The sequence below is a fragment of the Urocampus carinirostris genome, chromosome 10 (assembly GCF_059441175.1).
Source record: "Urocampus carinirostris isolate Australia breed hairy pipefish chromosome 10, RoL_Ucar_1.0, whole genome shotgun sequence".
Lineage (NCBI taxonomy): Eukaryota > Metazoa > Chordata > Actinopteri > Syngnathiformes > Syngnathidae > Urocampus > Urocampus carinirostris.
The window spans coordinates 1,793,769-1,820,991 of NC_142358.1; the positions used below are offsets into that span (position 1 = coordinate 1,793,769).

At 43.0% G+C, this 27,223-nt stretch overlaps 1 protein-coding gene across 6 annotated transcripts; it reads left to right on the forward strand.

The window, feature by feature from the left end:
* The first annotated feature begins 76 nt into the window (after positions 1-76).
* On the forward strand, positions 77-25,953 carry n4bp2l2 (NEDD4 binding protein 2-like 2). 6 transcript variants are annotated; one of them, XM_088345794.1, is made up of 6 exons: positions 77-785; positions 9,494-10,254; positions 17,224-17,345; positions 20,859-20,947; positions 21,040-21,116; positions 23,222-25,953. In XM_088345794.1, exons 2-6 carry the CDS (start codon positions 9,494-9,496, stop codon positions 23,388-23,390), a joined length of 1,218 nt encoding a protein of 405 aa, XP_088201920.1. In that variant the 5' UTR covers positions 77-785; the 3' UTR covers positions 23,391-25,953. The 6 variants fall into 6 exon arrangements, with proteins under 6 accessions (XP_088201920.1, XP_088201919.1, XP_088201925.1 ...); XM_088345793.1 differs by lacking the exon at positions 77-785 and adding an exon at positions 840-1,350; XM_088345797.1 differs by lacking the exon at positions 77-785 and adding an exon at positions 8,161-8,358.
* Positions 25,954-27,223: the final 1,270 nt, after the last annotated feature.

Consider the following 27,223-nt stretch of genomic DNA (forward strand, 5'->3'; position numbering starts at 1 on the left):
AACTGCATGCTCTATTTAGAAAATGATAAATAATAACTGATAACCAATAAAATCCTGCTCCTGGAAGTTGATAATGATGACTATATATTTTTAACTGCATCCGATATGTAAAAGGAAAAAATGCAGGAATGTTTTTTTTTTCATTCTTGCTTGAAAAACAATTAACAATTAACTTTGTTAAACATGTCTTAAGTAGTGTTAGGCAGAATTTGAGCTTTACTTGGTTAACCGAGAAATTGTATTTTGTCCGGAATAACTAATAAGCGTAATGAGCATCAGATATCACAGAAATTGCACATTAGCAATAAGTAAAGAGGAGACACAACCAAGTTAAGCTTTTAACTTGGTCTAGGGATAAAAATGGTTTCAAACTGGAGTAAGTGTTTTAAAGTAGTGTGTCTAAAACTAGAACGTACCTTATCAAAAAAGGTGTTCTATTTGGCTTACAATGGTTTCAAACCATTGTTGGGGTTTAAAACTACACTTAATGATCATTATTGCACTATTGTTATGATGTTATGTTGCACTATTTTTCATTGCAGACGTCCAGGGTCTGATTCCAGCTACCGCAGCCTCCACGTGCGGACTTTCCATGTTTTCCCATGCCTGCATTCTTGCTTCCTCCCACATCTTAAAAGCACGGTTAGGTTAGGTTCAAATTGTACCCAGATGTGAATGAGCATCTGAATGGTTCTGTGTCTGCGTGCCCTGCGACTGACTGGCAAGCATTTCAGGGTGCCTCCTGCCCACTGCTCAAAGATGGCACCTGCCCGACCTTAGTGAGGGTAAACTGCACAGAAAATGGATGATTGGATTTTGCCCGTATTACCCCCCCCCCCCCCCGCAAGTTTTTATTCTATGTTTACTCAGGAATGCCATGTCTTATCTCGTTCCATACAATGTTTCACTATGTTGCTATCATTGACAATTAACATAATTCAATTCATAGTAACATTTTCAACTGTATTTAAATTGTAGTAATCTTATTGTAGTACAGTGTTGTCAAGGACGTTAAAACGGGGAAAAAAATCCTGTATATAGTACTTGAACGCGGCATCAAAAACGACACACGTTGGGGAAGAAAGGAAGTCAAATTGGTTAGGGATTTAAACTACAGTACACTTAATGAGCAAAGTAGGGTTTTGAAATAGTTTGTTGAAACATAAATTTTGTACTAGCGTGAGGTGTAATGCGGTAATTAATATTGTGATGAAAAATTCCCATATCTTTGAACGTAGCGTTTAGAATATCCTCAGTTACGTCACTTTCGTAAACAACGTTGCCTTAGCAATGTAGCAACTAGCCGTATATCACCTTTATTTTTTATTAAATGTACTCACATATTTGAAGGTAAGTGTGTTTTATGGTTGAATATTAAATTGTAACATTCAAACAATGATGTCGAGGAAAGTTGATTGACGTGACTACGGGTTTAATATCCAATTATGGTGCTTTCTATGCAGTTAGCTTGTACGCTTAGCCTCGAGAATTAATACAAGATTGTTTTTATCAATTTGAAAATAAATAGATGCCACGCAAACATTTATCTTATATCGTCTACTTTTTGCACCTCTTTGATTTCATATGTCAAAGACAGAGTAATCGCTTGCCCGTATTTTATAGCTGTTAAGTGATTATTACTGTAGTGGGTTTTACATAATTCACCCATGGAACCATTGTTCAGTTAGCGAGTTCCTAGGGGGGACTCTTAATTCGGCCGGCTCGAGCTACTCTCGTGTTTGTTTTGTTATTGCAAGTTTAAATGACATTAAAGCAGCTTTCGTTGGCACCTTTGTTTGACACTCCGCCTACGACTCCCGTCTCTGCCCGCTACATTGGTGACCTTGACATTAGTCTCGTGGAAGTTTCCGAGGCCGTGCATAATACTGAGCATACCGACATGGCATACGCGCCCGTTCTCAAGCTCCCCGGGTTCTGGGAGTCATCGGCGGCAACATGGTTCGCACAAGCAGAGGCTCAATTCGCCCTGCGCGGAATCACTGATGATGACTCTCGCTATTACCACGTGGTGTCTGCTCTGGGGAGCTCAACTGCAGCCAGAGCGGTGAGCTTCATCACATCCCCTCCTGAACTGGATAAATATAAGGGACTGAAGGCATATCTCCTCAGAATCTTGGAACTGTCGCGTTCTGCGCGTGCTCGACGCCTCTTTGCTATTCAGGGCTTAGGAGACAGTAAGCCATCGGATCACATGGAAATGATGTTAAACTTTCTTGGCACTGAAGAGCCAAATTTTCTTTTCACTGTACTTTTTCTGCGTCACATGCCGCCGCATGTCCGGACGGCGCTTGCGAATACAACCATTACAGATCCGCGTGCACTGGCAGAGGAAGCGTACCGGTTTTTCCTGGCCACAAATAGATACACACACGAGGTGCTGGTCCCTACACGCACCTACACACCATCAAGTGCGATGCCCCCAGCCAGCAAGGCACACGCGGCCACTGACGATCAGAATGTGTCAGGTCTGTGTTACTACCATGCACGTTTTGGGCCCAAAGCCAAGAAGTGCTGTCCCCCTTGCACCTCCAACGCGACTGCAAACTTCAAGGCCTGCACTCTGTAGCATGGACCTCCATTAACCTCTGCCAATGACACCCCCATCCGCACATACGGGACACGGACTGTGGACGTGTGTTTTGGGGGTCAGCAGTTTACATGGGACTTTGTCACTGCGGTTATTGCTTTTCCTCTTCTTGGTGCAGATTTTCTGTGTGCCAATGGACTACTCGTTGATGTGAAAAATGACCGCCTCGTTGACGCATTGAATTTCTCCTCTCTCGCGTGTGTCCGCGACGAAGGGATTTTTGAGGATCTGTCCAGCTCTCTCTTGGATGGTGATATTTACCACCGGCTCCTCGCCGAGTTCCCCAGTCTGGCGAAGCCCACTTTCTCTCCCTCCACGACCAGACATGGGGTTGAGCACCACATTGAAACCAAGGGGCCTCCGGTTTATGCCAGGGCCCGACGACTCAATCCAAACAGACTGGCCGAATTTGCCAACATGGAACGTCTCTGCATCATTCGCCAATCAGACAGCCCCTGGGCCTCACCACGAACCATGGACCATCGCCTCCTTAATGAGGCTACCACGCCCGACCGTTACCCAGTCTCGCACATTCAAGATTTTTCTGCACACCTGGCAGGAAAATTTCTCTTTTCCAAGGTGGACCTAGTGCAGGGATAACATCAACTGCCAGTGCATTCCTCAGATATACCGAAGACGGCTGTGATAACTCCATTTGGGTTGTTTGAATTTCTCAGGATGCCGTTCAGACTGAAAAATGCCGCTCAGTCCTTCCAAAGGCTGATGGATTCAGTGCTCAAGGACATGCCTTTTATGTTCGTCCTTGTTGCCAGCTCCTCAGAAGAGGAACACTTGGATCACCTCAGGGACCTCTTCACCAAGCTCAGTCAGCATGGCCTGATTATAAATCCCGCGAAATGTGATTTTGGCGTACCCTCCATCCACTTCCTTGGGCATCTCATCACCAAGGATGGGGCTTCCCCCCTACCGTCTAAGGTAGAGGCCGTCTCCACCTTTCCTCAGCCCCCAACACCACGGGGCCTCAGGGAGTTTCTTGGCATGGTGACATTCTACTATAGGTTTATTCGCCGAGCCGCTGATGTCATGCGCCCACTCTACGAGGCCCTCAAGGGTAGGTCACCCAATCAAGCTGTTGAATGGACAGCTGAGAGGACCAAGGCATTCGAGGACACAAAAAACGCACTGTGCCAGGCAGCCATGATGGCTCACCCAGCCCCCAAAGCCCCAGTCGCACTCACTACAGACGCATCAGACCTTGCAGTGGGTGCCGTGTTCGAGCAGTGGGTTGACAATGCTTGGCAGCCACTCGCCTTTTTTAGTCGCCAGCTGGTCCCCAGAGAACGTAAATACAGTGCATTCGACAGAGAACTACTTGCCATCTGGTTGGCAATTCGCCACTTCCGTTTCATCTTGGAGGGCCGTGAGTTCATCGTCTTTGTTGATCATAAGCCTCTTACGTTCTCCATGTCCAAGACGTCCGAACCGTGGTCCGCCCGCCAGCAGCGCCAGTTGTCATTCATATCGGAATACACGACTGACATCAGGCACATTGCTGGGAAATCCAACATGGTTGCTGATTGCCTGTCCAGAGCAACCATCAGTGCTGTGCAATTGAGGCTTGATTATTCCAGTACGAGTGTGGACCAGGCTTCTGATAACTGCGTCCAAACGCTCAAGAGCTCAAACACTGGTTTGCGGCTGGAGGAGGTTGTGGTTGGAGACTCAGGGGCCAAGCTGTGTTGTGACCTCTCCATGGGTTGGCCTTGGTCGCTTGTCCCTGCTGGCTGGCGTCGGGCTGTTTTTGGGGCAATACACGGCCTGTTTCATCCTGGCAAGAAAGCATCCATTAAGCTGGTGGCCCAGAAGTTTGTGTGGAAAGGGATGAAAAAGGACGTCCGGGACTGGGTCGACTCATGCGTGGCATGTCAATGCGCCAAATTGCACTGTCACATCAAGGCCCCATTGGAACCATTTGCCATCCCCGAAGTTTGACCACGTAATCAATGACCTGGTGGGCCCACTGCCCCCTTCACACGGTTTCACTTACCTCCTGACGATGCTGGACGGGACGACCCATTGGCCTGAAGCGGTTCCGCTGACTTCCACCTCAGCTGTCGATGTAGCCCAGGCGTTCATCAGCACATGGGTCGCCCGTTTTGGACCCCTTGCAGACCTCTCATCTGACAGGGGCGCACAGTTCACCTCCGAGGTGTGGAACACGGTTGCTGAGGTCCTGGGAGTCAAACTTCACCGCACCACTGCCTACCACCCCCAGGCTAACTGGTTGTGGGAGCGGTTCCACCGCTCAATGAAAGCGGCCCTGCGCGCCGGCCTGACCGATGGGGACTGGGTCAATAAGCTACCCTGGGTGATGCTGGGACTGAGGACCGCTCCCAAAGAGGACCTTCAGTGCTCTTCAGCTGAGTTGGTTTACGGTCAAGTGCTGCGGGTGCCAGGTGATTTCATCCCAGACCCAAGGACACCCTGGGCCGCATCCAGGGAGTAGTCCATCTCGCAGGGCACTGCAGGAGCGTTTGTGCCTATCCCCACATCGCGACACGGCAGGCCAGTTTCACGGGTTCCCTCCAACCTGCGCACAGCTAGTTTTGTTTTCATTTGCCACGATGCCCACCGCGGACCCCTGCGCCCTCCTCATGATGGACCGTTTAAGGTTCTGCAGCATGGTGACAAGACCATGGTCGTGGACATTGGTGGTAGGCCAGAGACTGTCTCCGTTGACTGGGTTAAGCCTGCCCACATGGATATGTCCAAGCCATTGGAACTGGCCCAAGCCCCACGGCGTGGCCGTCCTCCTGCGTCACGACCCTCTGGCCCCGCGGCTACCCACTCTGACCCTCCGCCCCCAGCACCTGTGGGCTCTCCAACTGAGTCCACAAGCTCTAACCCCCCTGCTGTTCCAGCTCCTTGTACCCGCAGTGGCCGGGTCAGCATCCCAACCAGGCACAGAGACTTAGACAATGGGTGAATTCTGGGGGGCTTGTGTAGTGGGTTTTACATATTTCACCCATGGAACCATTGTTCAGTTAGCGAGTTCCTAGGGGGACTCTTAATTTTACCGGCTAGAGCTACTCTCGTGTTTGTTTTGTTATTGCACGTTTAAATGTCATTAAAGTAGCTTTCGTGGCACCTTTGTTTGACACTCCGCCTACGACTCCCGTCTCTGCCCGCTACATTACATAGATTTTCTATGTGGTAATTGATGACATGAAATAAGAAGATATAAAATAAACAATGTACAATTTTTTTTTATTTTTTTTTAATTGTTTCATTTGTTTTACGTGATATAGTCATGCTTATTTTCTACCGTAAAACCTCAAAAAGTTTAAAATGAAAAATAATTTTGTAAAGCGCATTTTTTGTGTAATTATTTATTACATTTAATTACTCATGTGGAATTCAATCATACACAAAAACAATTTCCCTAATTTGAAAACCGATGTACGCCAATATTCTCTCGTAAATCTTTACAATGTGCAAATTCTAAAAGTGTTTAAGCGTGACATTTTTGAACTAATAGTCAAAATATGAAGGAAAAAAAAGTCATCAATATTTACCATAATAAAGGCTTCCGATCGAAAATGAAAGGTTTATAAAATTAGATGTAGTTTCCAAGACTAGGTACGCGAAAAAGTTGGTGTGAATTAAACATACACCCGTATTTTGGGAAAAAAGAAAAATTTACTTTGGATACTGGTGCTTTACCAGCAATTTTATAACTAGACATTGTCAAGTATTGGCTATACCGACAAAACCTGTTCACAAAAAGCTTGCAATAAATATTCTTATGCGGGAGGCTGGAAAGCAGGGAATTAAAATAATTCAAACAAAAGGGGTATGTTTGTAATCCAATATGGCGGACACTTTAAAAGTCACATGACCCTTGAAATAATAATAATAATAATAATCATCATCATAATAGGAGTGGGGAAAACTACATCCTGTAGGCCTCATGCTGCCCATTAAGTTTTTCAACCTAGTGAAAAAAATGATGAGATAATTTATTTTTTAATTTATTATATGTATAACATGTAAAAAAAATACTATTTATGAAAATGTGTTTATTTGGTGCCACTTGTGTCCCGGGTTTCCCCAACAGTCAAATAGCTGGCTCCATTTGTCTTTACTTGCTATTTTCAATCATACAATGATTTTATTTTGCAAGATATATATCAAAATTCATGAAAAAAAATCCAAGCTAGCCATATTGCCTTTTGAGTCTTTCAAAAACATTGATTAAATGGTTTTTATATACCGTAAAATCAGGGCTATAAGCCGCTACTTTTTTCCCTAACTTTCAACCCTGCGGTTTATTCAGTGATGCGGCCAATTTGTGTAATTTTTCTAACGGCCGCTAGCGGCGCTCGAGTGTTGCTACCTTTAACTGCCCTGTCAAAGCTATATTATTATTATTAAAGCTTTGAAAACTCCCTCGGTGTACCGTCTTTCTTTGTAAATATGTGTAACCCATGTATAATATGTATTTGCAACTGTATATTTTTGTAATGTATTTATTTTAGACACCTATTCTGATATGTTTTTCACGGGTGAATGAAAAATGAGGGGCGGAACAAACGCGGGGTTCCGAGTTTAAGTGGGGACTGCTAAAGGTGAGGGACAGACAAGGAAAGAAGAGGGGATAAAAAGTTAGAGAAAAACTAGTTGCGTGAGTAAATGTGTTCATCTGATATATTTTCCCCCCCCCCTTGCCTTTGGAAATGTACACTTTTTTCCTTGGATTACTTTCAAAGGGACCTGGACTCTGCAGGTCTGCATCAAACCTTAAGTACCGGTATCATTTTCCGTTCATTTTGCCGGCTTTGATTTGATGCGGCTTATATACGTGCGGCTTGTGTATGTACAAAATCGGTTTTCCTCTTAGAATGTGGTGGGTGCGGCTTATAATCAGGTGCGCTCTATAGTCCGGAATTTACGGTAGACAAAAAAGAGAAACATAACATTGTAGGGGAATCCCTTGCTCCAAATACTCACTCCTTATTCCCTTTTCTAGCCACAGACTCTGTCAAAAAGAACAAACCTCCAAAAACTCACAAATTGTCCCACAAGACCTGTTATTTTCTTTTTACTTAATTGTGTTTCCTTTTGGAGCATTGGACCTAAGAGGCCTGATAAACTGAGCTGCCGTGATGGACAGCTTCCAAATAAAAATTTACACCGATACACACTACAAATGTATTTTTTTTGCTTTGAACAAATTTATTGACACTAATAATAATAAAAAAAACAATCATGACAATCACAACAGCAATCAAGCACATTCATAATATTATGTTCGAATATGATGTTATTACCAGCAAACACATAGTGAGGATTTGAACAACCCTTCTCGAAAATCCTATTAGCAATAATGAAATTCAAATCCCCAAAGTGTTGGTTCGTACTCAAAAGATAATTGATATTCCTTTGTTTGCTAATTCATGCTAGAGGTTCTTCATTGTGTGTCTAATTTGGCGTTTACAAAGCTTTGTTTTGTAAACCTCATGAGGAATACCAGCAGTGACACGCTTCCAGTGGTCTATGATGTCACCGGGCATTTAAATTTCATGCAATAACGCCCGCTAGTGCTCTTTTTTTGTACTCGGACTCTTAGGCAAGCGTGCAGGCCATGAGGCTCTCTCCCTGCGCCCCTCGCTCGTTTCCAGGACATTGCCACGAATCTAGCGAGGGAGCCACGCGTCTATCGCTCTCTCGTCTCGCTGACGAGTCTTCAGAGAAGACTGAAGAGAGAAAAAAGTTTAAGACGCGCCCGGGTCTGCGTTGTGTTTCCTCCCCCAATATAACAGCAAGAAAGTATTTCACAAACAGACGTTTTAGTGCCGGGCCACATATTTATTCAGTCACGCCATGAAATTGACTCGATTGTAGCGAGCAGAGACTGGAGTCGTAGGCGGAGTGTCAAACAAAGATGCCAACGAAAGCTGCTTTAATGACATTTAAACTTGCAATAACAAAACTAACACGAGATTGGCTCGAGCCGGCCGAATTAAGAGTCCCCCTAGGAACTCGCTAACTGAACAATGGTTCCATGGGTGAATTATGTAAAACCCACTACACGATTATGTTAACGCTCGGTTTATCCATCATCAACCAGAATCGCTGCAGAATTCCTTCTCGTGTCCACATGTCACCATTGTTGCTTTAATAAGATAGACGTGAGTTTGTCTTGTCACAGTATTTTCCTTATTTCAGTATTTTTCTTGCAATGTATAGAAATCATAGTTATTAGATTCAAACCACGTCTGCTTTCTGTTTGTGACTATATTTTCTTCGGACCCATCATTCTTAACAAAATCAATGAACTACAAAATTGATAAGTAAGAATAAAAGGTAATGTATTGAGGATTTGCGCCTTAAGATTGATTTAAGATTTGATATTGACATAAAAGAGGCTGATATAAACGGATTCTTATGTTAGACCTTTACCGCCACCTGCTGGTTAATTGACTCTTAACTACTGGTAAATTAAAAACCCCAAAGATAATTCTACAACATGTACTTGTAAAAATCTGCATGTTTATTTATTCACAAGTGCATATTGTTTATACTATTTCAAAAATTCTTTGACTTTAATTATGCCTAAATTGAATGTGCAAAAAATGCCAAAAATGAAAATATAATGCCAATAGATAGATGATGATCCTACATAATCTTTTTCATTATGATTTTCCCTCATGTATTGGCGAGGTTTCACATTTGAATTTTTATCAATAATTACCAATAATAAAATCAATATTTTTTTTTCTTTCGGCTTTATTGCCAATTTTTTTTTACCCAGTGTGACCTATGTGCCCACCCTTGCTTTAAAGCGAAAATAAATCAATTTTAACCTGGGGTAATGTGAAAATTGATTACTAATTGACTTTTACCCTTTTCTATATCTCGTAGATGTCTCAAGGAGCTCCCTCTTATGTTGAAAATTCTACTGATGCTCTAGGGGACAAAGATCAAACAAATTCAGAGAGTGAAACTGTCCTTAACAATGTCCAGCGCATCATAAAGGAAGTTGGACATACCAGTTCAGCTTTCATCGGCCCCGCTTTACCTTCACAGAAGGACATCGAAAAATCACTTGTGGACTTTTACAAAGAAATCAAGGATATTGATGATGAAGCCGAGAAAAAAATAGACACCGTCGTCCAACCTGAATCATCCTCAAGAAGCGTATTTCCTGAAAGAAATCTTCAAAAAGCTTCAGCAGAACCACACAAAGAGAAGCTTATAAACAGAACTTTGAAAAAACATCCATCGTGGCCTCACTGGTACACAAATAAACCGCATCCCATCCACAGGCCAGACAAATTTTTCCGGAATCAGCCGAAATATTTTCCTTCACCTGCACACTGCCCGCCACAAAATAACGGATGGGACCAAGGATTTTATCAGACTTTTTTCCCTCAGTCATTCCATTTACCTTCACCTTGTCGTGGCCAGTATTCAGATGGATTTCAGTCAGATTCTGAAAAGTTTGGTCGCTTCTTGGACGCTCCTGGTGTTAATCATCACAACGGCGACGCTTATGACACAGACACAGGCTGGTTCTGTGATACAGAAGCTAAAAAACAGACTCACTATGCACCATTTGACCAATCTTTGGTGCTCATTCTTATGAGAGGATTGCCAGGATCAGGGAAAACAACAAAGGCGAGGTATATGGTTGTTTTTGTTATCATGTACTTCTTCCTTTAGCATACCTTCAGCGTGTTGGATTTGAATACAGTGTAAAAAAATACAGTATTATATCGGCAACTTGCATAGACCTTAAGCAGCACACAAGATTGTAAAATGTAAATGGTCTGCATTTATATAGCGTTTTTCAAGTCAATGAAAACCTCCCAAAGCGCTTTACAATGTGCTTCACACTTTTCCCTTTTACTCACTAACTAACCGATAGCAGCGTCAGCCATGCAAGGCATTTACCTGCTATCAGGGGCATTAGGGATTCAGTGTCTTGTCCAAGGACACTTCAACATTCAACACAAAGGAGCCGGGAATCGAACCTGCGACCTTTTTATCCCAAGTCGAGCGCTCCACCTCCTGAGCTAATACCACCCCAACTAAACTAACGAAGAAATTGTCGGAGGGAATTCAGGCAATGAATATCAGCATTTTCATGATCCCGTGATACAAACCAATAGCAGGCTGGCATGTTCAGCTTGTAACTATCCATCCATCCATCCATTGTCTTCCGCTTATCCGAAGTCGGGTCGCGGGGGCAGCAGCGTTAAAAGGGAAGCCCAGACGTCCCTATCCCCAGCCACCTCCTCCAGCTCATCCGACGGGACCCCGAGGTGTTCCCAAGCCAGCCGAGAGACATAGTCTCTCCAACGTGTCCTGGGCCGCCCCCGGGGCCTCCTGCCGGTGGGACATGCCCGGAACACCTCCCGAGGGAGGCGTCCAGGAGGCATCCTTATTAGATGCCCGAGCCACCTCAACTGGCTCCTCTCAACGCGGAGGAGCAGTGGCTCTACACCGAGTCCCTCCTGGATGACTGAGCTTCTCACCTTATCTCTAAGGGAGAACCCAACCACCCTGCGGAGGAAACTCATTTCGGCCACTTGTATCCAGGATCGAGTTCTTTCGGTCATGACCCAAAGTTCATGACCATAGGTGAGGGTAGGAACGTAGATCGACCGGTAGATCGAGAGCTTTGCCTTTCGGCTCAGCTCCCTCTTCACCACGACGGACCGGTACAGGGTCCGAATGACGGCAGACGCTGCACCGACCCGTCATTCGATCTCCCGTTCCATCCTACCCTCACTCGTGAACAAGACCCCAAGATACTTGAACTCCTCCACTTGGGGCAAGACCTCCTCCCCGACCCGGAGGGAGCATACCACCCTTTTCCGACTGAGAACCATGGCCTCGGACTTGGAGGTGCTGATCCACATCCCGGCCGCTTCACACTCGGCTGTGAATCGCTCCAGCGAGAGCTGAAGATCACGGCCTGAGGAAGCCAACAGCACTACGCCATCTGCAAAAAGCAGTGACGCAATGCTGAGGCCCCCAAACCGGACTCCATCCCCGCCAAGGCTGCGCCTAGAAATTCTGTCCATAAAAGTTATGAACAGAATCGGTGACAAAGGGCAGCCCTGGCGGAGCCCAACCCTTACCGGGAACGAATCCGATTTACTGCCGGCGATGCGGACCAGACTCTGGCACCGGGCATTCAGGGACCGCACAGCCCGGATAAGACTGTGCGGTACCCCATACTCCCGAAGCACCCCCCACAGGGCCTCCCGAGGAACACGGTCGAATGCCTTCTCCAAGTCCACAAAACACATGTAGACCGGACAGGCAAACTCCCATGCACCCTCAAAGACCCTGAAGAGTGTATAGAGCTGGTCCAGTGTTCCACGGCCAGGACGAAAACCACACTGTTCCTCCTGAATCCGAGATTCGACTTCCTGGCGGACCCTCCTCTCCAGTACCCCTGAATAGACCTTACCAGGGAGGCTGAGAAGTGTGATTTCCCCTGTAGTTGGAACACAGTCTCCGGTCCCCCTTCTTAAAGACGGGAACCACCACCCCAGTCTGCTACAGTAGTCCAGAGGCACTGTCCCCGATGTCCACGCGATGTTGCAGAGGCCCGTCAACCATGACACGCCCACTACATCCAGAGCCTTAATGAAGTCCGGGCGGATCTCATCGACCCCCGGGGCCCTGCCACCGAGGAGTTTTTTGACAACCTCGGTGACTTCAACCCCAGTGATACGAGAGCCCAACCCAGAGTCCTCAGGCTCTGCTTCCCCAGAGGAAGATGTGCCGGTTGGATTGAGGAGGTCTTCGAAGTACTCCGCCCACTGATTCACAACGTCCCGGGTCGAGGTCAGCAGCGCCCCATCGGCACTATACACAGTGTTGATGGCACACCGCTTCCCCCCCAAGACGCCGGATGGTGGACCAGAATTTCCTCGAAGCCGTTTGGAAGTCGGCTTCCATGGCCTCGCCAAACTCCTCCCATGCCCGAGTTTTTGCCTCGGCAACCGCCGAAGCCGCATTCCGCTTGGCCAGCCGATACCTGCCAGCTGCTTCCAGAGTCCCACAGGCCAGGAAGGCCCGATAAGACTCCTTCTTCGAGTCTGAGGGTTGCCGCCGCGGCAGGCACCGACTACCTTACAGCCACAGCTCCGATCAGCCGCCTCGACAATGGGGAGGCGCGGAACATAGTCCACTCGGACTCAATGTCCCCCGCCTCCCTCGGGACATGGGAGAAGTTCTGCCGGAGGTGTGAATTGAAACTTCTTCTGACAGGAGATTCTGCCAGCCGTTCCCAACAGACCCTCACAACACGCTTGGGTCTGCCGGGTCGGGCCGGCATCTTCCCCCACCATCGAAGCCAACTCACCACCAGGTGGTGATCAGTTGACAGCTCCGCCCCTCTCTTCATCCGAGTGTCCAGAACATGCGGCTGCAGGTCCGACGAAACGATGACAAAGTCGATCATCGGACTACGGCCTAGGGTGTCCTGGTGCCAAGTGCACATATGGACACCCTTATGTCTGAACATGGTGTTCACTATGGACAAACCATGACGAGCACAGAAGTCCAATAACGAAACACCACTTGGGTTCAGGTCAGGGGGGCCGGTCTTCCCAATCACGCCCCTCCTGGTCTCACTGTCATTGACTACGTGAGCGTTGAAGTCTCCCAGCTGTACGAGGGAGTCCCCAAGGGGCGCGCTCTCAAGCACACCCTTTAAGGACTCCAAGAAGGGTGGGTACTCCGAACTGCTATTTGGTGCATAAGCACAAACAACAGTCAGGACCCGTCCCCCGACCCGAAGGCGGAGGGAGGCTACCCTCTCGTCTCCCGGGGTGAACCCCAACGTACAGGCGCCGAGCCGTGGAGCAATTAATTTGCCCACACCGGCTCTGCGCCTCTCACCACGGGCCACTCCAGAGTGGAATAGAGTCCAACCCCTCTCGAGAGGACTGGTACCAGAGCCCAAGCCGTGCGTAGAGGTGAGTCCGACTATATCTAGTCGGAATTTCTCAACCTCACGCATCAACTCGGGCTCCTTCCCTGCCAGAGAGGTAACGTTCCATGTCCCAAAAGCCAGTTTCTGTAGCCGGGGATCGTCGCGCCAAGGACCCCTCCCTTGGCTGCTACCCATCTCTCTGCGCACCCGACCCCTTTGGCCCCTCCTACAGGTGGTGAGCCCATGGGAAGAGGGTCCCACGTCGTCCCTTCGGGCTGTGCCCGGCCGGCCCCCGTGAGTAAGGGTCCAGCCACCAGGCGCTCGCCAGCGGACCCCACCTCCAGGCCTGGCTACAGAAAGGGGCCCCGGTAACCCGCGTCCGGGCGAGGGAAATCGAGGACCAAAGTTTTGTCTCATCATAAGGGGTCTTCTGATCTGTGTTATGTCTGGCCACTCACCTAGGACCTGTTTGCCATGGGTGACCCTACCAGGGGCTTAAAGCCCCCGACAACATAGCTCCTAGGATCATTGGGACACACAACCTCCTCCACCACGATAAGGTAGCTGATCAAGGAGGAGCTTGTCATTAAGTGAATAAAAAATAAATTTAATTACATTAACATGTAAATGGAAAATGACATTTTAGTTACCTCGGTGTGTTGTGAATTGAGCTGGTGGAGTGGAGTAGCAAGTGGATGCAGGTAAGGGGGAAGAGACAGCGCATTAAAAATCAATCTATTAAAAAACTTCAACTTGCAAGGATTGTTGTGCCTTTAGATCAGGGGTGTTGAACTAATTTGGGCTTGGGGGCCACATAGTAGAAAAAAAACTCTTACTGGGGCCAGACTCGTAGATTAAAGAGATAGAGAAAGATATAGAAAGAGCGAGAGATGAAGTAAAGGGAGACAGAAAGAGAAAGTGAGAGACAGTATCTGAAACTCATGACAAAAATTTACCGGACACCAGGGCAGACAACTTTGAGATGTCAGCCCCGCCATGAAGTTGACTGCCCCATTTTTCACAACTTGAAACACATAAGATGACTCATCGCAAAAAAAAAAAAACATTGTTGCAAAGTATGAAGGATTGATAATCATAACAGAACAACAAAATTAAGTTATCATAAATTAAAAATGTACTTATAACATTCATTGCATGCATATGACATCACTGTTTTCCATCTGCTATCAGTAGCTGTATTTACTTCTTTTCATTTATCCAATGTTTGCGTTATGTCGTCTGCTACAAGCCACGTGAACTCCTCTTTCCACGATGTTTTCAATGTACATTTATGTTTTGTAGCATCATGAATTTTGTTAGCTTCTTTCGAATCTTTCTTCTGGGGCTAAGGTTTTGACTTGATTCCTAACCACTTGTTTTTTTTTCGATCTTTTCTGTGCATCTTCTTTGGAAAATGATATGCAAATGCATGACCTTATAACGCTTGGAAAAGATAGATAGATAGATAGATACTTTGTTCATCCCCGAAGGGAAATTCAAGTCCGGAAGCACGAAATTATTCGATGCAGGCTTCTCATTGGCTGCAGAGTATGCAAATTGCCAAACGAACCGAAATTTCCAAACCGAACGAAGATTTTGAAATCGGAATAAAGTTAAACGTTTAATTTATTTAAAAAACAACAACAAAAAAACTAAAGTTTTTTATTTTCTTGAAAAAGTTGTCGGCCACCCGTGCGGAGACGTTTTGTAAGTTGTACGCCCGACGTAAAAGATGCACGCCCTGGCCTCCGGGCAGACGTTATTTCAGACACTGCGAGAGAATAAGGAGAGACCGGAGAGAAATAGAGGGGGAGACATAGGAAGAGAGACAGCGATATAAAGAAAAAGAAAGGGAATTGGAGAAAAAAAAGGGACAAAGAGAGAAAAGAGAGAAGTACAAGGAGAAAAAAGAGATACAGAGAAGAGACAGTGCTATAAAGAAAGACAGAAAGAAAGAGTAAAAAAAAATAGAGAAAGAGATAATAAATAGAGAGCATTCAGAGAAAGAGAGAGAGGAAGAGATAGAGAGAGACATAAAAAGAGAGACAGTGATGTAAATCAAGAATGAGAGTAAAAAGAGGGATGGAGAAGAGAGAAACAGAGAGAAAAAGAGTGACAGTAAGAAAAAACGGGAGAGGTAAAAAAGAAAGCGAGAAAGAGAAAAGAGAGACAAAGTAAAATAGCGCCAGCTGTTTGTCAACATCAAGTGGATTTATTTTATCTGCAGCTCATTGTTCAATCACAAATTGGTGATTTCCTTGCCTTAATTGCTTCCATTTTTCAAAACATGATCTCAAGCGTTGATTGGTTACGGCCTAACAATTTAGCAAAGGAAGCGATTTCTTTCATATTTCTTGATCACATAAAGCTTAGTTTCTATGGTTAGCATAATTTCGCTCCTCCTTTTAGCATCAACGCAAGTCTTCGGATCCATAGCTTGACAAATTAAAGTTTGTTACACGGGATTCTGAACTGAATGAAGAGAGTGAGAACGGTGGACCGTTGTTTGAGAAGTTCAGCCAATAGCATATCTGCATTTTTGTGATGCTCTGATGTAAACAAGTAGCAGACTAGAAATTTATAAAGACATCCACCAAGAGCAGATAGCCACCTTAGAGGCATATCTCGTCATTAACAAATTTCATGGCCACGCCAAATATGTTGTAAGTGATGTTGTATAGCGGGAAACATGCTGGAAAGAGGGGGTAAAATAAAAATTCACCGTAATGTGAAAATATCATAAGGCAGAACACCATAACGCAGAGACTATTGTATTAAACATACTGAAAAGTACACGATAAAAATAATCATGATAAATTATTCTGTTTTTAATATTGCACAAATGATTTTGCATACTATACCACTTTGTTATTTTGGTTGTTATACCTCACTGTATTTGTTACTTTCACTATTATGCAGTGTTTACATATTTGTCAAAATCAGCCAATAGTGTTGCAGTTCTTTGATTCTAACACCCTTTAGGGCGGATCTGCTTTAATAACCTAGGAGATTTAATAAAAAGTAAGGGTCAGGGGAGGGCTTTCAGAACAGGTTTGAATTTCTTATCTGAGGTCAGGGTCCTCTCCTCTTCTTGCTAGTTCAAAATATATGGATGTCTTTTCTCCTTATTTTAAGGGTCTTATTTTAACTATAAGCTAGTTATTGGCCAATTTGAGTTTCCCAGGGCTAATACGATATCGATAAATTAGAATTTGACTATCGCCAACTTGATTAATCTTTCACTTAAAACAAAAACTAACAGTGCAAAAAATGAAATTAAGCTTAGCAGAAACTCGTATCAATGGACATAAAAACTTTAAAAACTTTTTTTACAATGAATAAATAAAAATGTTAATACAACCAACATTAACTTAAAACAAAAAGTGCAAAAAAAGCAATGGCTATTTTGACAGGTCACAAATTGAAGATGTGGAGGAGTAGGAGCGGTAGAGGGAAAGGCTTGGCTGCATCTGAGCCTAAATAATCAGCCCGTCTAATAAATAAAAATGCCGATAACGCTATCCGTCAAATTCCCAAATATTGGTGCTGATAATTAGCCTGCCTGATAATCGTCAATCTCTACTTTAAACTTATCAGATCCACAGACCTTGCTGATGATCTAATCATCAGCATCAGCTGTCTAGGAGGATGGATACCTTTAAGTCAGTTGCAAATGTGTCCGCTGCTTTTTTACCAGAGAGCTGCTGTCAGGCCACAATGGCCTGATCCTAAGCACGGACGACTACTTCGCCCAAGAAGACGGATACCAATACGAGCCCAGTCTGCTCGCTGATGCCCACAAGTGGAACCATAGAAGAGGTGAGATACTGGGATTCAACTTCAACTCAAATTTATTGTTAAATATGTTCTATGTACAACATACAGGACAGAAGAAATTGCTTCCTCTTCTTCGCGTGCATACATGAAATAGATAAGACACAATACAAAGAACAAGTAATCAATAGCAGCAAGAACAAATACCACCAAGTTTTAAGAACAACTAGCAGCAACTTTTTTGTCTTTTTAAAATAAAAATCAAGAAATATAAAAATATTTTGGTTTTGAATAAAGAAAATGTGCAAAGTACAGCTAAAAATATAATCTAACTAGAACCGTTTTCCATTCATTTGTCAGAAGGCATAGAGGTGGTAGGGGGAAGGGCAAAGAGAGAGTTCATAGTCCTGATAGCCTGATGGGAAAAGCTGTCCTTAAGCATGTTGGTTCTGATGCTGAGACTTTGCAGTGGTTTTCCTGATGGAAGCAGAATAAGCTGTGAGATAGGTGGGTGGGATCACCTGCAATCTTGGCTGCTTTGCGGGTGAGGTGGGCATTGTAAATGTCCAGGAGGGGTGACAGGAGGCCACCAATGACCTTTTCCGCTGTTCTCCACAATCCCGGGTCATTCAGCATGACAAGGTGGAGGCATTATTCCACACGGGGATGCAGTTGGTCAGGATGCTCTTGATGGTGCTTCTGTAGAATGAAAGCATAATGGGGGTTGAGGTACTTGCTCTCCTCAGTTTAGAAATCTTCAGGCGTTGATAGACTTTTTTTTGGCCAGGGATGTGATGTTATGGCTCCAGGACAGGTCATCGCTGATATGCTTACCAAAGAACTTAATACTACTCACCCTCCTCTGCGCAGAACCATTGATCATGAGTGGGGCATGCTCGGTGTGCTGAAGTCAACAACAATCTTCTTGGTCTTCTCCACATTTATGTAGCGATTGTTGTCTCTACACCACTGAGCCAGCCTGCTTACTTCACTCCTATAGAGTGTCTCTTCGCCATTGTTGATGAGACCCACCACAGTCGTATCGTCCGTAAACATTATATTTTATTTATTTCTGCATACTTTTTCAGAGTTACTCACCCCTATGCAACAGTGAAATGAAAAGATTTACTGTACCCACCACAGTCGTATCATCCGTAAACTTAATGAAGACGTTTGAGCTGGATGTTGGGGTGCAGTCTTGGGGTGTTAAGTCATAGCCGATCAAGTTTGTGGATGAGCTGCTGGGGGATTATTGTATTAAATGCTGAGCTGAAGTCAATGAACAGCATCCTGCATCCGGCGCTTCATCACTCTTGCTGCTGCTGGACCTTAGTGCTGCCTTTGACACAGTGGACCATAATATCTGACTAGAACGGTTGGAAAAATGGATTGGTCTCTCAGGAACCGTCCTCTTATGGTTCAGATCCTACCTCTCAGACAGGACGCACTGTGTTAAATATGGTGAAATGACATCTGAACCCTTTAGTGTTACCTGTGGTGTTCCGCAGGGTTCAGTACTTGGCCCCCTTCTTTTCAGCATTTACATGCTTCAATTAAGTGATATTATTCGCAAGTATAATATCAGTTTTTATTGCTATGCAGATGACACTCAACTATATCTTCCGATAGAGGAATCTGCCACACGAAACTGGAAATTTGGAGGCCTCCCCCACTGAGATAAAAGAATGGATGTCACTCAACTTCTTGCGCCTTAACTCTGAAATGATCGAAATGGTACTTATTGGTCCATCTAAATGCCGTGACTTGTTCTCAAAAACAGCTCTGAACATTGACAAATGTAATATCTCCCAGAATGACTCAGTCAAAAATGTAGGTGTCATATTTGACCCCGATCTGTCCTTTCAAACACACGTTAAGAATATTACTAGAACAGCTTTTTTCCATCTTCGCAACATTGCTAAAATTTGAGTTTGTAAATTTGTTCATGTAAAAAAGTCACTCTTTCACGGGCTGATAATTTTTTTGTGTGTGTGTTCACACTGCATTATATTTTATTTATTTATGCATACTTTTTCAGAGTTACTCACCGCTATTCCACAGTGAAATGAGAAGATTTACTGTATTTTACAGGCTATAAGGTGCACCTCGGGAAAACAAGGATTTGCCGGTTATTAGAATGTGCTCCCTATAATAGGGTGTGCCTTATAGACCGCAAATACCGTAAATATATGCATAACAACACAATGAATATCCGAGTACAATCTTTTTGAATCTATGCAATCAGGATTCATGGCTAACCACTCTACTGAGACAGTACTGATTAAAGTAACTAATGATCTCTACTGGCAATGGATTGCGGCGCTTCATCACTTTTGCTGCTGCTGGACCTTAATGCTGCCTTTGACACTGTGGACCATAATATCTGACTAGAACAGTTGGAAAACGGATTGGTCTCTCAGGAACTGTCCTCTTATGGTTCAGATCCTACCTCTCAGATAGGACGCACTATGTTAAATATGGTGAAATGACATCTTAGCCCATTAGTGTTACCTGTGGTGTACCGCAGGGTTCAGTACTTGGCCCCCTTCTTTTCAGCATTTACATGTTTCCATTAGGTGATATTATTCGCAAGTAGAATATCAGTTTTCATTGCTACGCAGATGACACTCAAATATATCTTCCGATGGAGGAATCTCCCACACTAAATTTGGAAATTTGGATGCCTGCCTCACTGAGATAAAAGTATGGATGTCACTCAACTTCTTGCCCCTTAACTCTGAAAAGACCGAAATGCTAGTTATTGGTCCATCTAAATGCTGTGACTTGTTCTCAAAAACTGCTCTGAACATTGGAAAATGTAATATCTTCCAGAGTGACTCAGTCAAAAATGTAGGTGTCATATTTGACCCCGATCCGTCCTTTCAAACACACGTTAAGAATATTACGAGAACAGCTTTTTTCCATCTTCGCAACATTGCTAAAATTTGCCCTATGCTGTCTCAGTCGGATTCAGAGATTATAATTCATGCGTTTGTTACCTCCCGTCTCGATTACTGTACTGCACTACTCTCCGGTCTCCCGAAGTCCAAAATCAAGAGCCCACAGCTGGTACAAAGTGCTGCAGTGAGGCTTTTAACTAAGACAAGAAAGTTTGATCACATTTCTCCGATTTTAGCAACCCTGCATTGGCTCCCTGTTAGCTTAAGATGTGATTTGAAGGTTCTGTTGGTAGTATACAAAATCGTGCATGGACTTGCTCCCTCATATATTTCAGATTTAATTCCCCCTATGTTCCGGTCAGGAGCCTTCGCTCTGAAAATGCTGGTCTACTATTGATCCAAGAGCCATATGGTAGATTTCATATTTCATTAAACTCAGATGATTATTTGTTTTCTGCACAGAATACCTGAACCCTTTGGAGAATAGTAAAACTTTTACATTCTAATACTAATATTAAATGTTTAAAGAAATAAATGACATGGGGGTCTTTGGTGGGTGAGGGCTGAGTGGAGAGCAATGGAGATGGTGTTGTTGGTCATCGGGAATCAACACTAAAGTTTTTTTAAGTCCAAACCACACTGATGTTGTTTATTTCAGCTCACCATGCGCTGCATGATGGTTGTTCTCCTGTCATCATTGACAATACCAACCTGCAGGCCTGGGAAATGAAGCCGTATGTTCAAATGGTGAGTTTAAATGCAGTTCGAATTTTGGATACTGACCGTAACACCCGTGTTGTTGTTTTTGTTGTTGTTGTTGTTTTTTTTTTGGAAATTAGGCCTTAGAGAAAGGATACCGTGTAGACTTCTGTGAACCAAACACCAGCTGGAAATATGATCCCTGCGAGCTGGAAAAGTAACTTTTTATTTTTAATATGCTTAAGTGTCCCCATGTGTGTCATATAGCAAATTTTATTGGTGTAAAAATTTGTATTAATTGAAATGGAACACTTTAAATAACAAATAACAAGCAAAACAGATGTACTATCTCATGAACATTATTTTAGGTTTAGAAATTTGTAATGATATTACACAACTCGACAAAGTTGACATGTTTGGGAGCCATCTTACTACTGCAGAAGCTTGTTTGGCTTATGTCAAGCTAGATTGTCCAAGTGGTGCTTTTAGTCTGCAACAGCCACTTATCACACACATCTTTGTAATGTAATGTTTACCAACTTCCACAAATCTGGCATCTTCGACTTTTTTTCGTCTGGTTCCTTCTCGAGCTACTCATGTTTGACACTTTACGGCAGGCTAGGGCTCTTTGCTAGCCGCTATTGTTATTGTTAGCTGCTCCGGCTTCATCCTTCTCTGTTACTCACCTTCTACAGCTAACCATCTGAGTTCAGTGATTCAGGCATTTTGCACTTTTTCCCCACAATTTCCATATCTAGCCATTCTTGTTACCCACTTGGCTGCAGACTATTGCACGTGGCTCGCTGCCATGGTTATTTTTAGCTCCTCTGGCCATGTCCTTCAGTGTCACTATCCCTCCAACGCTGAACGTCACAGAGTTTGGTAATTCAGGATATCTTGTACTTTATTTTGTACTCTGTTTCCTTCTCTAGCCACTCATGTTAGATACACTGATGCAGGCTGTGGCTTGCCACTACCTGCTATTGTCATGTTTAGCTGCTCTCGCTTTGTCCTTCAGTGTCGCTCTCCTTTCATAGCTGAACGTCACTGAGTTCCGTGAATTAGGCATCCTTCTCTTTCAACCGTTTCGTACTTAAGCCACTCATGTTCAGGGTTTGTACTGCTTTTTCATGGCCAATTTCCAGCACTTTCAAGGCCTAGTTTTCCTGTACCTTCAAAGAAAGAAATCAAGCGCCGATTAAAAGAGTTTTATTTTGTGACTTTGATGACCAAAATAAAGTCTATTTTGTTGCTAGCAGATACTTTGTGCATTTAGAGCAGTTCCAATCTATGCTCTATGATTTTTTTTTGTGTCAATGGGCTGCCATTAACAAATTCTGCCATTTTGCTTCAAAAATGCACGTGCAGCTTCGCCACGTCACACTTGTTTGCAAACATGGAAAGGGCTCTATAGTTGTTGGGTAATAATTTATTAAATTTGGAAGACACAACAAGACAGTACTATATGTATAAAAAAATAAAAATGAGCCAAATATAGAGTCATTTTAATTATATTGATTCAATTGTTCAATCTTAGAGACTGCTGATCTTTTGCTTCTTGTTTTAATTATTTCAATTTATATTATTTGCGTGTTTTTTAGAGGTTCCATGTTTTTTGCATGTTTTCTATAAATAGCAATGAGTTAATATTTTTGATTTATATTTTATTGTTTTGCATTTTCAGGGATTTGGGATTTTTGTTCGACTTTAAATCTGATCAGTGTGGAAAAAGATAAGATTGTTTTGTATTTTACAATTTTTTTGTAGCTCTCTGAATATTTTAATTTATATATTCATGTGTTTGTCACAGGAATTCCCTGCAAAACACATGAAATTACAAATTACTAAATAATTTGGTGCACAATGTGTTTTTATTATTGGTAGTATCTAATTTTTTTTAAAAAGAAAAAAAATCTGAGGAGCCATTCGGGAGCCTGGCCAAAAGAGCCGTTTTTTTCTAAATAGAGCTTTCCTCTTGGGTGAGACCAGTAGGGGATGGTGACGCTTCACATGACAACGTTATAATGACAAGCCACCACAGCAGGCGTGTCTGCGTCATTTACACACCCTTTTTTTTTCATATACTGTATTGTGTGGCCTAGAGTGGCCGAGATCGTCAGACTGCCAAGAAACATGGTAATGGCAAGTATTTCTAGCTTTTCCAAGCTGCTCACACAAAATTCAAGCATTTTCCTGACATTGAAAACAAGAAATTAAAAAGCATTTTCAAAGATATCAAGTACTTGTAAGAATCCTGCATGTTAGACACTTGGGTGCAGGCTGTGACAAATACATACTAATAATGCGTTTTTCTTGTAACAGGAGAAACAAGCACGGCGTTCCGCAGGAAAAGATAGCACAAATGCTGGATCGCTTTTCTTACCCGATCTCTGTGGACTTGGTGTTGAGTTCTGAGGGGCCTCAACACGTTCATCAGAGGCGACAAAACGAACCGAGAAATGATGGCGCAGACTTCAATTTGTTATCCTAATTTTGTATAGATTTTGTAAATTTGTTAATGTAAAAAAGTCACTTTTTCACGGGCTTTCACGCACTTTGTTTTTGTGTTCACACTGCATTATATTTTATTTATTTCTGCATACTTTTTCAGAGTTACTCACCCCTATGCAACAGTGAAATGAGAAGATTTACTGTACCCACCACAGTCGTATCATCCGTAAACTTAATGAAGACGTTTGAGCTGGATGTTGGGGTGCAGTCTTGGGGTGTTAAGTCATAGCCGATCAAGTTTGTGGATGAGCTGCTGGGGGATTACTGTATTAAATGCTGAGCTGAAACAGATGAACAGCATCCTGCATCCGGCGCTTCATCACTCTTGGTGCTGCTGGACCTTAGTGCTGCCTTTGACACAGTGGACCATAATATCTGACTAGAACGGTTGGAAAAATGCATTGGTCTCTCAGGAACCGTCCTCTTATGGTTCAAATCCTACCTCTCAGACAGGACGCACTGTGTTAAATATGGTGAAAGGACATCTGAACCCTTTAGTGTTACCTGTGGTGTTCCGCAGGGTTCAGTACTTGGCCCCCTTCTTTTCAGCATTTACATGCTTCAATTAAGTGATATTATTCACAAGTATAATATCAGTTTTTATTGCTATGCAGATGACACTCAACTATATCTTCCGATAGAGGAATCTGCCACACGAAACTGGAAATTTGGATGCCTCCCCCACTGAGATAAAAGAATGGATGTCACTCAACTTCTTGCGCCTTAACTCTGAAAAGACCGAAATGCTACTTATTGGTCCATCTAAATGCCGTGACTTGTTCTCAAAAAACGCTCTGAACATTGACAAATTTAATATCTCCCAGAGTGACTCAGTCAAAAATGCATTATATTTTATTTATTTCTGCATACTTACCCCTATGCAACAGTGAAATGAGAAGATTTACTGTATTTTACATGCTATATGGCGCACCTTTAGAAAAACAAGGATTTGCCGGTTATTAGAAAGTGCTCAATATAATAGGGTGTGCCCTATAGACTGCAAATACCGTAGATATATGCATAACAACACAATGAATATCTGAGAACATTCTTTTTTAATGTATGCAATCAGGATTCAGGGCTAACCACTCTACTGAGACAGCGCTGATTAAGGTAATCAACGATCTACTGGCAATGGACTGCGACGCCTCATCACTTTTGCTGCTACTGGACCTTAAGTGCTGCCTTTGACACTGTGGACCATAATATCCAACTAGAACGGTTGGAAAAATGGATTGGTCTCTCAGCAACTGTCCTCTTATGGTTCAGATCCTACCTCTCAGATAGGACGCGCTGTGTTAAATATGGTGAAATGACAGCTGAGCCCATTAGTGTTACCTGTGGTGTTCCGGAGGTTTCAGTACTTGGCCCCCTTTTCAGCATTCACATGCTTCCATTAGGTGATATTATTCCTAAGTAGAATATCAGTTTGCGCAGATGACACTCAACTATATCTTCCGATGGAGGAATCTGCCACACTAAATTTGGAAATTTGGAGGCCTGCCTCATTGAGATAAAAGAATGGATGTCACTCAACTTCTTGCCCCTTAACTCTGAAAAGACCGAAATGCTAGTTATTGGTCCATCTAAATGCCGTGACTTGTTCTCAAAAACAGCTCTGAACATTGACAAATGTAATATCGCCCAGAGTGACTCAGTCAAAAATGTAGGTGTCATATTTTACCCCGATCTGTCCTTTCAAACACATGTTAAGAATATTACTAGAACAGCTTTTTTCCATCTTCGCAACATTGCTAAAAATTAGCCCTATGCTGTCTCAGTCGGATTCAGAGATTATAATTCATGCGTTTGTTACCTCCCGTCACGACTACTGTAATACACTACTCTCCGGTCTCCCTAAGTCCAAAATAGAGAGCCTTCAGCTGGTACAAAATGCTGCAGCGAGGCTTTTAACTAAGACAAGAAAGTTTGATCACATTACCCCGATTTTAGCTAACCTGCATTGGCACCCTGTTACCTTAAGATGTGATTTTAAAGTTCTGTTGGTAGTATACAAAATCATGCATGTACTTGCTCCCTTATATATTTCAGATTTAATTTCCCCCAATGTTCTGGTCAGGAGCCTTCGCTCTGAAAATGCCGGTTTACTAGTGATCCCAAAAGCCAAGAAGAGATCCGCAGGTTCAAGAGCGTTCTCCATTCGGGCCCCAGTGCTGTGGAATGCTCTTCCCCCTGAGATTCGATCTGCAACTTCAGTGGAAATGTTTAAATCTATGCCTAAAACACAATTCTATTCTATAGCATATGAATAACCTATATGTTGACAATATCTTTGTATCTATGTATTATTTGCCCTCATGTAAGTTTAAGAACAGGTGATGGTGTCATAATAGTCTGTGGTTTGCAATAATCTTTGGTCTGTGCAGCCCTTTGAGACTCTTTTTGATTAAGGGCTATACAAATAAACATGATTTGACTTGACTTCTACATATGATAACCATTTATGAACCAAACAGGTACATTTAGTTGTGAAATTATATTCCCTAATATTTATGTCCTATTAAAATGTTTTTTTAATTTTCTGATGTTTGTTTTTGATGCAACCCTGTTGTTTAAATTGTATGCACCTTAAAAAAGGTGCGCCTTATGGTCTGGAAAATATGGTAGATTTCATTAAACTCAGATGATTATTTTTTTTGCACAGAATACATGAACCCTTTGGAGAATAGTAAAACTGATACATTCGAATACTAATATGAAATGTTTAAAGAAGTAAATGACAGAAAAGTATTTGGTCACGGTAATTAAATAGTCTCAGATGGCTGATCGGTTGCGCATGCGTGCTAAGAAAAATTCTTCATTCCAGATCGTGATTTACAAGTTTCCATTTTGAGCCTCAGCCTTTCCCAAAAAGGGTAGCTTTGGAAATATATGAATAAGTAAAATTTTGTTATGTGCATTTTTGGCAAGGTGACAACTATTTAGGTCAAAAAGGGGCAAAGAGAATGTTTTGTTTTAAAGTAATTGGTGCACATGAGGGACATGACGCGTCGTACTAATTCAGAAAAAAATGTCCCTTCACCTCCATGTATACTGAATGTAAAATGATATGTTAATAACCAATCACTAAGGGGAAATCGACTCCTTAAAAATTTATTTCGGTTTTTTTTGTGTGTATCCTTTTTTTGTTGCAGCCAACCCGGAAGCGTTTGTACGAGCAGTCCAAACGGTTAGATCTACCATGTTTGCGAGTGAAGCAGATCCTTATTGAAAATTTTCAAAAATAAAAGCGCAGTATTGGGATTATATAAACAAACAGAATTTTGTTAGGTTTATACATCAGCAATGAGACACTTAAATAAAAATACAATGTGAATAATTTATTACAACAAAGTGAACAATAGGTGGCCCTAAAGACATGAGGTCTCAAACTCAATTTATTTGGGGGCCGGGAGAGCTATTATCTGAGTGTGGTTGGGCCAAATCAGATTTTCCACAAAGCTATCTATTAAAACCTTACACTGTATGTGCGGCCCCTTCAAAATTTTTCTTCATTCTCATGCTGTTTTTTTTTTAGTTTGTCCTTGCCCTCGTGTAAGATTAAGATTAGGAGATGCTGCTATAGTAGTCATTAGTCTGTACAGCCCTTTGAGACTTCTTGTGATCAACGGCTACACAAATAAACATTACTTTACTTGATAAAAAAAAACACAAATTGTATGCATGGTGTTAATTTAGGAAGAATATTCGCTTAGCTTTAATAGTACACATAAAATTTCAGTATAATCTGATGAATTGCCACCGACGAAGAGACGTTACTTGTTTGAAAAAAATGTATTTTTGGTTTAGTTT